At 38.2% G+C, this 13,045-nt stretch overlaps 1 protein-coding gene across 2 annotated transcripts in view; it reads right to left on the bottom strand.

Moving 5' to 3' along the window:
- cfap299 (cilia and flagella associated protein 299) overlaps positions 1 to 13,045 on the bottom strand; it is a 59,010-nt gene that overhangs the window by 25,780 nt on the left and 20,185 nt on the right. For both annotated transcript variants that reach the window (XM_017451178.3, NM_001200401.1), the window contains 1 exon segment: positions 11,296 to 11,386. In XM_017451178.3, coding sequence (XP_017306667.1) covers positions 11,296 to 11,386 — 91 coding nt within the window.

Here is a 13,045-nt window from a genome sequence, read left to right as displayed (position 1 = left end):
TTGTTGTTCGGAAGAGGTACATTGTGGTTTTGATGGATGTGTATCAATGTATTAATCCTGATACTTAGTACTGGATATGTATCTCTTTAGTCACAATAATTAGAAAAAGTGCAGAAAGAACATTACAGCTAAACTTTCCATCAACATTTGGGAATAACTTGTCTTTTTCAATTTTACAAATAATGTTTGATATACAATAACCCCAAACAGACTGAAATCCTGTGTAAAAGATATTTGAAGAGGATGTATGCAGTGCTGTCTGACAATATCTTGTCCAGTCGAATCAAGCTGAAGAAGTTAGACTGAAAATTTAATGAGATAAGTTTTCAAAAAAGCTCCATAAACCTCTGGAAACGCCTACAAAGTCGTGGCAATGCATCACTGAGAAAGGCCTGGGAAAAATATTTAGTATGAAGTGTGTGAAGCTGCTAAGTTTAATTGTTTTTTTGGTTATGGTCACAAGTATATACCTGTTACTACAACCAAAAAAACCCTAAATTTATTTTTTTAAAAACCCCGCAAAAACCACATTTTGAAAAGCTAGGTGTCCCCAGGCTGTTGCTGAGGAGCATTTATGAAAGCAGGATGATACCTAAAGCGGGAAGTATCAGGGCTTAAAATTTCTCAAGTACAGTAGATTTTGTAATGGATCCCAAACTAAAGGTCTGTTATTGGAGGCAGCACTGCAGAGGAGATATGTCCGACATCATGTTCCAAAAAAGCAGGATCAAAGTGGGTGACATAAGCCAGCACACCCTTCAGAGCAGAAAGATAAATGGACAGCATGGGCTGTTATCAAAGGCCTGCTTGTTTGTGAGATTCTGATTAAAGCGCTGCAGTTTTTTTTTCCTTCTTCCCAGTGGAAATAGGTGTTCAAACATGACACTGTTTGGGTTGGCCTGTGACTCCGGTAAGAAGCTCCCCTCAGAATGCCAATGAGACCCAAGGGCAGTTGTGCTGGTGTGCTGTGGGCTGAAGGTTCAGTGTTTTCACAACACTTTCCTGGCCATAGCATATGCTGTAATGGCCTAGAATTAAATCCTGGACAGATCTTCTTTTTTCCTCTTTTTTCTTTTCCTACTAGGTAAGATCATAGAGTTGTATGAAAATAAAGCCCTTTCAAAATGGTTATGAATTTGCACAAAAGATCAAATGATAGGAAATCAATAAGAGTTTGTGATTGTAGCCCTCAATAAGACTTCTGGTTGTTCTGCTAAACAAATCAACTGCAGGATTCTAATGAACTTCCCTTCTGGTATGCTCTCACATTGTTCTAATGTTAATACACCAGAAGCAGAACAGAGATAAATATTTACTAAATATTTTTTTTTTATTTAAGCACAGAACATTAACTTAACATCAGGTGCAATGGCACTTAGGCTGAAGCTGAGCCTGTGCTTATTCTACTGAAATGTGTTTATCGCTGCTGTCAGTTTGCAGCGACAGATACCAGGCCTTCCTCTGACTAAAAAGATGAGCAGATTTTGTTTGTCAGGAGGTGAAACTAAACAAGATGGAGCACTTTTACATCACGCAGCAGCAATATCAGCTCAGCCAGATGGTGGCTCAGTGCAGGAAGCTGATAAGGAGAGGGATGACATTTTAACTCTTAAGACATGTGGAGAATAATGGCTGGTTTCAGAACAGTCTATCGATGATTTTTAAATCAGATTTGAGTGCTAATTTTCCCAACACAGAACAATCCTAGATAGCAAAAGACTTTTGATAATAATAATAATAATAATAATAATAATAATAATAATAATAATAATAATAATATTTTTTATCACAGTGACAGACTTTATGTAATGTAAGAACCAATTATCCCAATTGTCTCCAAGTATGACTTTAAATAATTAATAATGAAAATAAATTCTTAACGTATTCATTTAATCAGTTATACATGAGTTATGATGGTTGTTTCCCATTACACCAAGTTTACGGTTTGTGTGGAATCTGTATTCAACCAAATCAAAACCTTGCACACTTTATTTTGGAAACAGACCCAATTTGAAACCTCAAATAACAAGGTATGATGTATGGGATACTACATTTACCCAATCGGTTGTGATTTGTGTGGAAGAAATCACATTTAACTGTGAATTCCTGAGAAGTACAGGATCTCTTAGGGTAAAGTGATTAATTTAATACTATCTGACTTTCTAGCAGATGCATAAATCTTGAAGTGGAACTATGCACCTGTAATGATGCATTACAATGAGCTGAAACTATGTGAGGAATCTGGACATGCCATATCCTTTTAAATCACAAGTTATACAGTGAGGTAAGTTCATTGGTGCATACATTACACTATGACAATAATTCACCAGGAAGTGTCCTCACACAGTTCACAATAAATATTTTAGGTAAACAGATATGCATACCAAAGACATTCCTTGAGCTCCTGTAACAAGATTAAAAGTTAAGAGATTTAGAGGTGTTAGATTAAAGTAAGAGAGAGAAAAATATAATCATGTGAATGATACAGAGTAAGGGGGAAAAAGACTCTCTCATCGAAGACATGTTCAGACCTATGTGGAGAAATGCTGTACAGTATTTACTCAGGTGGAATAATACACATCTAAGCAGGCCACTGTGTGGTGACAAAACAAAGAGGATTCCAAAGAATGTGTTCCATGTGCTCCTAAGCCTGCTCGAGTGTAATTGCATTTCCCAGTTGGATAGACAGACTTGACCAACAACAGGGGTTCACGTGAGAGTTCTAGACACAACTCTACAGTCATAGAGATGTGATATCACTCAGACTTGATTATAAAATGAAGATGAATGTTCTTATCGAATTGATTCATTATAACTAATTAAACTGTCTAGGAAGTAACTATTTCTGCTAACTTCAGGTGAAATTGTAAAATCTAATATACCAGCAGTTTTGACATAAATGCCTGGAAATCGTATTGCCGGCTGTTATAGAGCAGGTGTACATTCCTTGGAAAGAAGAGCCAGAAATCCTTCAGAGAGCAGAGGTTAAACGGTTCCTTACACGTACATGAACACATGTCATATGTCATGCTGAAAAATGAGGCCTGTAGGTGGGAGTTGCTATCATAATATCATGATGTTGGAAAGTGGATAAGATGGAATTCCACAGACATAGTGAAAAAACAGGTGCACATTGAACCTATCAAGAGGACAAGGATAACAGGGCCGAGTGTCTTCCATGATGCACTTGGTATTCGAAAGGTGCAAATAGGGATCATCCTTGTCAGATACGTTTTCTTTTTTATCACAGTTGTTTGGATTCAAAGCAAAGAGTCTATGTTGTAAGAGAAAATATCTGTTTATATACCTGTTTGTTCCAGACTTGTGAAAATCTCATTTAATAATTGCTTGGATTATTATTTTTTGGATCACCAATCCTCAGTGTAACATCATACCAGAGCCTTATAATGGCTCCCAGTTGATTATTCCTTTGTTTTGTAAAACGTTTTTGTTAACCTTCTATGGCAAAAACTGATTCAGCTATTTTAGTTAACATATTGCCAAAAGTATGTGGCCATATACCTTGACCATCACATTCATATGTGCTTTTTGAACATCCCATTGCAGATTTAGTCCACCTTTTTTATTTAAAATAACCGCCACTCTTCTGGGAGGGCTTTCCACTAGATTTTGGAGCGTTGCTGTAAGGATTTGCCCATTCAGCTACAAGAGCATCAGTGAGATCAGGCATTGATGTCAGATGAGGAGACCTGTAGTGCAGTTAGTGTTCCAGTTCATCCAAAAGGTGTTCAGTGGGGTTCAGAGCAGTCCAAGTGTACCAACTCCCATTCTTCCAATGCAACCTTGGAAAAATATGTTTTCATGGACCTTGCTTTGTGCACAGGGGCATTGTCATGCTGGAACATGTTTGGGCCCCTTAATTCTAGTGAAGGGAGTTCTTAACGCTACAGCATAAAAAAAAACCATACTAGACAATTATGTGCTTCCAACTTTGGGGGGAAGACCCACATATGGGTGTGATGGTCAGGTGTCCACATTGTTTTGGCCATATAGTGTATGTCTGAGTTATGATTAGATGAAGAGAACTTGTATTTACTTGTATCACACCATCAAAACAGTCCAAAACACCAATGCGTTCTATCCTCAAATGTCCTACCAGTATTCTAAAAGGGAGTGGTCATGAAAATAATATACTGTTCCAACTAATCTTGCTTTTAAATACACAAATGCCCAGAAGACTGGAAACTGTCTTTTTTGACAGAGCTCATCAGGAAGCCGTACCTCTCATTGAGCAAATCCAGATAAGGCACATTAAACTCCTCTCAGCCTGAAAATGTGCTGAGTAAAAATAGATCAGACTATGCTCAGTCCTTTTAGATGATTTTCGGAAAAAAGGTCACATCTGTCCATTAGAAGAAACCATTAAGCAGGATATCTTCTGTGCTTTTACCATCCTTTTATCAATGTTCAAATCATACTGCAATGTCCAGATTCTCTCTGGCTTGATTTTAGCTGCTTTGTTTAGCATGCATCATGGCCAAATATCATGCAACTACACCTTGCATCTATTACATCTGTTATACCATTCATTTCATGGGTCACATTTGTGGGTATGGTGTGTGAACTCAGCTTTTCATTAATGGCAGCTGCTTCTTCCAACTGGGGTCAATCATCTCAAATATCTGCAGGGGAAAAAATGGAGAAAGGGATCTGCCTTCACTGTGCTTTAAAACATCAAACGTGTCACAACAGAGTGATAGTTGTGAAATTATTTTTGATTTCTTCCATAACGCATATAAGGACCAGCCACAGGAAATGGTTTGAAAGGTCCCCGTATTAAAAATGCATCCAGAAGTCTCATATGAGTTTAACCTGTTGTAATTTATTTATTTCCTCAAAGAATAGGGCTCAATTTCAGATCCATGGATTTGGAACTGTGTGTTTTAATTAAGATCTATCAATTTATAATTATCTCTGACGACTTCCATGGGAAAGTCAAGACACAAAGATTTCCCTATTGGAAGCTGATGGTTTTTGCGAAAAAAAGAATTGACTGAAAAAAATTGATTCCATGAAACCCTGAGAAGGTTTTATAGAAGGTTTTGAAATATTCACATTTTTACACCTTTTACAAAGGGATATCTTTGTCCACTCTTTGAATGAGGCTAAACTGGGGGGTCAAATACTTCAACCGACCCCCAGTCCTTTGTGTGGCTTTCCAGGCAGGGTCACATGATAGCTCTGTATGACTCTTTTTCGAAGGTGCTTTCACCTTTGGTCAAGTGCTTTGAAACCAACATGCTATTGTTATTTTACTGGCCATGACGGGGACAAAGGGCTGACTGACCAGCTCGCACACTGACTGTAAACTGATCTGGCTGGGAATTCCACTCTCATTTCTCTACTAATTGTGATCTTTGGACTGCATGACTGACCACCTTATTATCTATATGCGATCAAGGCTTATCAATATACACCATGCTGGGTCCACAGACCAAAGACAAGCACCTGCTTTATACAGGAAGTCCTATTGGAATAACTGGTCAATTTTCAGTTTATATTCAGACAAAAATAATACATTTGTGGCAATACATTCGTAACTAAATTATAACAAATTATAACAAAACAAAAATCTTTGAGGATAAGTGAAAAGAAGAAATCATTCTCTTTGCTAACACTTCTCAGGAATTCCTTTGAATGCTAACGAAAGTTTAATCGCATATCAAATAAAAACACCTTTACAAGCTGAGAAAAGCAAAAGTGTCCTATCTAACTTAATTACCATGGTAATATTTACTTTAAGGGAACAATGTCTACAAGTAATTAGATGATTATTAGTAACTGCAAATGGACTCATACTAGTGGATATGACATTATCAGCTCTAAGGTTATATAGGTTTTATCGTTAACTCAGCAAGAACAAAAGGCAACCACATGATCTGGCTAATGACTGCAAGCTCTGTGGAAAAATATCCATATTTCTTAAATTATTATTTCTTTGTTTTGAAAGTTCCCAGTCTTACATTCCTTAACTGCAAGAAAAATCTTAAACTCTAATTTAAAAAAAAAAGAAGAAGTTTTAAACACATTTGCTAACAATATGTTCAGAAATGCACACATCCTTAACGCCAGCTGCAGTATGCATGACTGTGGGTGTTACTGTTTTAAGTCCTGACACAGTATTAAATTCTAACAACCATATGTGTGCAGTATTTATGTTGTGCTGACATTTTGAACATAAATTTTTAGGAGCTTTGTGGTTTTAAAACAGCTACACATGGAATGTATGAATGTGGTTGTCTAGTAGACTTCAAATCTGGACTCACAGAGAAGTGTTACTAAATCAATGTATGGGCTAAAGTGAAGTGAAATACTGAATTCCCGAACCTCACAATAGTCATAGGAATTCTGACAAGCGTGAGCGGTTTCATTTGATGTCATGAGAATTATTCTGTTAAAACAAGGCTACAAGCACTAGCTCCATCCTTATCTGACTTTCAGGTAGCTTGTATGAATCCTGAGACTATGTTGGAGCTCTTCCTTTAAACACTGCTGGCAGAAAACACAAACAGGGCACGAATGCTGACATCATCGTATCACTTGCTAAAGAAAGAGGAAAAAAAACAAAACAAATAGGAGGGTGGCGTGCGGTGGAGGGTGAGGTGGGGGTTAGAACACCTTCGGTTTCAAATGTGTACCTCCCAAACAAAGGAGCCCCTGAGGCACCTTAGCACAGGTGTGACCTGGATTTGATAAACTTAACTTCTTACCCAGAGTAAATAATGCCAAAGCTGCCCAGGTGCACCTTTTGTTTGTGTGTGACTTTTGGCAGCGGTGCGACTTTCGCAACAGGGCCGGGGGAGGAGAAGCACAATGCGTCCGAGCTCGAGGCTTTATGAGCTCAGCTGATGGCACAGATAACGTAAAAAAAAAGGCTTGGAAGGGTCGAGTCATTCCCTCCAACACACCCTGTTCTGAAGGATGCTGGCAAAGACATTAAATGACACTAGCGCTTTCGTAGATTCTGTTGTTTAAATTTTTTTTGATGGGATCAGTGTTTCAGGTCTTGTCTTTAGGCTAGATAAACAAACAGTTTTATTACTATCTTTAAAGCTGTCAGCAGATTATTAACAAATCCTTTATCTGACTCAGTTCTATTACTAAATCATAGGGTTGCGCTCCAAATGAGAGGAGACAGTATGTGTATAAATGCTGTGTGGTCTTCCAACATGATGCAAAGGATTTGTTTGAGGAAATTGGTTTTAATGATTTAGCAGACTACACGATACAGTACACTCCTGTTCTCGCAAATGGAAAGGTTAATAATTCACACAGAGTGTTAGTAATAGTGAACAGTACTATGCTATGTGCTGAGAGAACATGTTTGATCCGGCAATCCTGAGGGCTCAGATAGACTTCTTTACAGTATAGTTTACACTAGTGGGTGGTCCTAATATTCAGCTTCATCAAAGATTAACCTTTTTGTTTGTAATGTGATTCTTTTTTGTAATGTGATTCAGAGAGCACAATTTTTTTTTATCCGTCTAAAGGAGGCAAAATCCTTAGATTATGTCGAGGTAGGATGTTAAGGAAGAATACCAACACAGAAAATGAGAGCAGTGGGGATAATTCAGGCTTTCTTCTATAATCATGTTTGACTGATCTGCTCAATTTACATTATTTAAAGCTTGCTGTCGCCAATAAACACGCGTAGGTGTATAGAAATTGTGAAAAATATTAAACATTACTACAAATAAATATTAAGTAATACAATTTTGGTCAAGAAAAATAACCTATAATAACAATAATGTATAATGTGAATGTATTGCAGATGTTTTTAGGACCTTTGTGTATGAGTATATGTTGTCTCATATGAGATTATCTTTTGTTAGAAATTCTTAGGGAGTGGTATTACGTGCTCAGATGTTGGTTTGATTTTAAGAAGGGTTGGATGGGAGGGGGCCAAGAAAAAATAAACATTTTTCCAAATGCCATTTTTCATCAGAGGAAGCACTTTAGTGGGGGAACAAAATGCAAAAAGGGGTCAGGGGGGTCATGCTGGCATAATATTGTTGGTAATACACAACAGTGTTTTGTTCTGATGTTTTTCTTCTACTCATTTCTAAACACAGGAAGCGCTATACCAGACAGTGCTTGATTCACAGCTTTTTCCCCCCTGCTATAGTGGTTTCTTTAAATATTTGCGTAAATGAACAAGCTGTAACTGAATCTTTTATACCAGCCTTGGTAACAGGCTTATAATGCTAAATTGAAGTGGCGGTGTAGTATTGTTTACAAAATCAACATTTTGAAAGAAAAATCTAGTCAGGGACTCTGTCTACACTTGCCTGCCATACCTCATGTGATATTATAATTACAACTGCAAAGGGGACATATAAGACCCGACAAATTGTCGGGATATGTATACCTGTCTCCGGTTCGTCATTTATTAATTTCCCTTGTGTTGCACGGCTCTTGTTTCATTAAAAACATGTAATGTGGTCAGTAGTGACACATGACAAGTAGTGATGATAAACACGTAGCCCTGTGTAAGAGGTCAAAGCAAATGGGTCATTTTAGTCCAGAACTCATGACAAACAAAACTCTTTCACAAGTGTAACGTCACAGACACATTAGACAAACTGTCAAACGTCTGCAAGAAAGTTATACCACAGCGCTGTTGAATTCTCAAATCTGAAGTTGTTGCTTACATTTCTATAACAGCATGGCTCTGAGAGCAGAGCCAGCTCTAATTCACATCCCAGGTTTATATTAATACACTTGTTATCATTTCTGTAGTAATAGCTCATTCACAGGGACTTCTAAGTCTAAGTTTGATCTAAGGCTAATAATAAATAGATTAAAAAAAAAAAGTCTTTAGAACTGAGGACTTCTCAGGTTTCTCTGTAACATGACAAGCAGAATTTGTGTGCCTGATGAATATTATTTTTTGACCAAAACCCCCCATAGTATTTACCTGATTGCGGATGATCTCTTAATACACAAAATGGACTTAGCAACACTATGTGTGGTCTTACGCATGTATATTGGTTAATTTGCATGTATTGATGAGCAAAGTGAACACGGTTTAGCTCGATTTAGTTACCTACGTTTTTTGCTGTTTAACTGGATGTTTTCTTTGGTCATCAAATAACTGATTCATGTTCTACATTACACAATTGCATAATTGTTTAGAAGAAATAGATGGTTAATGCTATGATTTAGTCAATAGGCTTCAGGAAGGTGCAAAACAATAATCAGGTAACTATGTATAGTATGCTCAGTGGCTGACTTGGTGGTTCATTATTTACAGATGCAACTAAAATAATTCAACCCCCATTGCAAATCAGGTTTATTGTCAAAATTTACAGACTTTCAGTTGTTTGCAATGAACAAATCAAACAAAAGTAATTGAAATAATTCAGCACAACGAATGCTTTAAGTGGTTTCCCCCAATTCAACTGAAAATGCAACTTATAATGATTTCTCCAGTTTCTAAATTATTCAAACCCCTGAACAGAATCCCTCACAATAGCACAAATATGCAAAACAGGTGTTGTCTCAAGTACACCTGATGCAGATAATCAAGGGCTTCATTAGTTGCACAAGGTGTGCTTGAGCTGGAACACATGAAGTACTGGCTAGAGGCAGACAATACATAAAATACCTGCACGGGACAGAAAAAGGAGGCTGTCAACAGCTGCAACCAGATTTCTGAGAAGGTTGTGAAAAACGCTCGAGTGACTGCAAAAGACCTGCAGCAAGACTTGGTGGCAGCAGGCACTGAGGTTTCAGTGATCACAGTAAGGTGCGTACTAAACGCAGAAGGTTTCCGTGACAGAACTCCAAGACGTACACTACTACTGACCCAAAAGCACAAGAAAATTTGCTCAAAATCATATAAATAAGCCACAGAGGTTTAGGGAGTCTGTTCTGAGGAGCGATGAAACAAAACTGGAACTTTTCGGTACGATGGATCAGCAGTATGTCAGGAGGAAGAAGAATGAAGAAAGAACACTCTGTCCACAGTCAAGCATGGTGGTGGCTCGGTGATGCTCTGGGGCTGCTTTTTTTCCTCTGGCACTGGAAGCCTGCAGCATGTGGAAGGCAAGATGGATTCATTGAAGTATCAGGAAATCCTAGGAGAAAACATCATGCCATCTGAGAGGAAACTGAAGCTTGGGCGTCATTGGACCTTCCAACAGGACAATGATCCCAAGCATACCTCAAATTCCACCAAGTCTTGGTTGCAGAAGAAGTCCTGGAAGATTCTACAGGGCCATCACAGTCACCTGACTTGAACCCCATAGAAAATCTCTAGTGGGATGTGAAGAAGGTGTCGCAGCACGCAAACCCAAGAATATCACTGAACTGGAGGCCTTTGCTCATGAAGAATGGGCTAAGATTCTTCAGGAACGTTGCCAGAAGCTGGTGTCTGTCTATGTGCAGCAGATCATAACAGCATAAGGGTGCTCTACTAAGTAGGAAAGATGCTTGCCATGAAGGGATTGAATTATTTTGAAAGTGCAGAAGTCATTATAAGTTGCATTTTCAGATGAATTGGGGGAAACCACTTGAAGCATTCTTAGTGTTGAACTATTTCAATTGCTTTTGTTTGATTTGTTCATTGCAAACAGCTGAAAGTCTGTACATTTTGACAATAAACCTGATTTGCAATGGGAATTGAATAATTTTGATTTTAGATCTTTAGGTCTTTAGATCTGGGCTTCAGTAAATAAGTATCCATTGTCGTATTCAGTGCTTTCTGGCACTTCTTGTCTCAATATATATATATTACTGCCTGTTCTGATGGCCTGATTAAGATTAAGATCTTGAAGCAATTTAACCAAACAATATTAAAATACCATGCTAATTTTGCAGCAATAAATTTCAATATTTATAATTTTATTACAATTCTGACAACAACCAAGGACCAAGAAGTCATGAAAAAATAAAGCTTCCTATCACATAAAATTCAAGCCTCTGTTTATTGTAATTAAATTGAATCATGTGGTGAATTTGCAAACAGAATTTTATGTCCACCATGCAATCAGGCTAAAAGGCTTTTCTCTGATCTCTGCTGCAAGATAGTTTTTAATTGTGCGTGTAAACTTAACTGCTGTGGCTAATGGTGTGATGTGGGGTTGTTGAGAGGTGTGTGTGTGTGTGTGTGTGTGTGTGTGTGTGTGTGTGTGTGTGTGTGTGTGTGTGTGTTCAGCCATCCACTGCTTAACACAGTGTAGATTTTGTTCTTGTCCTGATGGAGTTGGCTAAATATTTTGAAGGGGGAATCCCCTTTAGGTAGTGAACACAGTGCTGTAATAATGTACTCACATGATTTTTCCCACTGCGGTTGGCCTCTTCACGCTCGGCCAGGGCTCTCAGGAAGTTGTCTTTGAGTTCTTTTCCTGTACTTGCCAGGGTCCTGGAAAAGTCAACAATGAAAACATTTGAAATGTTCCTTTAAAAGGGTCTTTAATGCCTAAAATGTTCTCTTGACAGTTTTCTTTAATTAAGCCCCCCATCCCCCAGATTATATTATATATATATATATATAAAGTTCTAAATCTATTCACCTGTTTCTGAGGTAACCAAAGCTGCCCAAATAGTAAACTTACTAGTTGCTTTAAAAAAAAAAAATCAATAAGACACACAACAAATTAAAGGAAAGAAGTAGACGGTGGTGCTGAAATGAAAATTCACATAGATGAATTGCCTGAACCTACAGCATGAAGTCTAATTTTTTAAAAAATATATTAAGCCCCTAAGTACTTCAACATGGAACGGAAAAAATAAATGCAGCCAAACTGCGTTAAATCACAATCAAGTTACACACAAAACAAAGAGTGATTTATGAATTGCAAAATGTGCACAGTCCCAGCAAGTGATTTCAGTCCAATAACAGGATTTTAGAGGTAATTAATCACAGTGGGAAATGCTATTGCATGAATTTTCTCTCTCTGTTCACCTGTTCACCTCTATCTCACTGTGAAAATTGCTTTTTCAGCATGATTGGATTCCCAGCCATGGAAGCATAGTTTTGGCATGCTGCAGGATCTGTGGCACCTGACAAAACACTGGCAATCATCTTGCACCTTTCACAGTGTAGTACCAGCAATAGCGCCTTGTCATTCCCCAACCTTCACTTTGTTCAACTTTCATAGCGTCTGCATTATATCTGCAGAATCATCTGCTTGCCAGTAAACAGGTATTTGAGAACTTGCTCTGGTTTACGCACTGTTCTGTGAGGTGCACGGAGAGGTGAAAAGTGAAAAGGGTAGCCTGGGTGCCGTGTGACCGATCCTTACCTGCTTAACATATACAGTACAGATTATATAACGTTGCATTTTCTGTTTACTGCTTGGCACTGCTCAACTGACCTAGGTCATCTCTCTCTCTCTCTTTTTTTTTTAGTTTTACAGCAACTTTTCTTTACCTTATTAACATTTTCTGAAAAATAATTCAGATTTATTTCAAATGTTCATTACAAACATTAGCCAAGCACATAAAGTCCATCCATCCATCCATTTTCTATACCGCTTAATCCTTTACAGGGTCACAGGGAAACCTAGAGCCTATCCCAGGGAGCATCGGGCACAAGGCGGGGTAGACCCTGGACATTCTTCTAAGGAGCTCAGTTATGATGTGGGATGACAATCACCTCCCCAAACCCAAACGCAGTGATATGCGGTTTATAGGTAGGGCAGGTCACATTAAAAGGTCTGTTTTTGAGATATAAAGACATAATGGGTTTGATCTATGCAAATAGGCGTGAAGTCAAAAGTCATGCACCTGCACAGGTCAGAAGATTTAATACTCCCAAGGGGCCTCTAAAGCCTCTTACCTTTAAGTCATCATCAATTCTTGCTCAACTCAGGTCACAGACGGACAGGTAGGAGACCTTTTGCAAACAGGCCTCACCACTCAGAAAAGATTTAGCAGACCATGATGCGATTGGAGCCTCTTCTGTTTATTCTGGATGATGAAACGAAAGTGTGTGTGTGTGTGTGTGTGTGTGTGTGTGTGTGTGTGTGTGTGTGTGTGTGTGTGTGCGCGTGTCGGGGGCAGCTCTAAGTAAATGGAA

The sequence above is a fragment of the Ictalurus punctatus genome, chromosome 22 (assembly GCF_001660625.3).
Source record: "Ictalurus punctatus breed USDA103 chromosome 22, Coco_2.0, whole genome shotgun sequence".
NCBI classification, from domain to species: Eukaryota; Metazoa; Chordata; class Actinopteri; order Siluriformes; family Ictaluridae; genus Ictalurus; species Ictalurus punctatus.
Note: the sequence above shows the minus strand (reverse complement) of the source record. Positions and strands in the feature narration are given on the sequence as shown.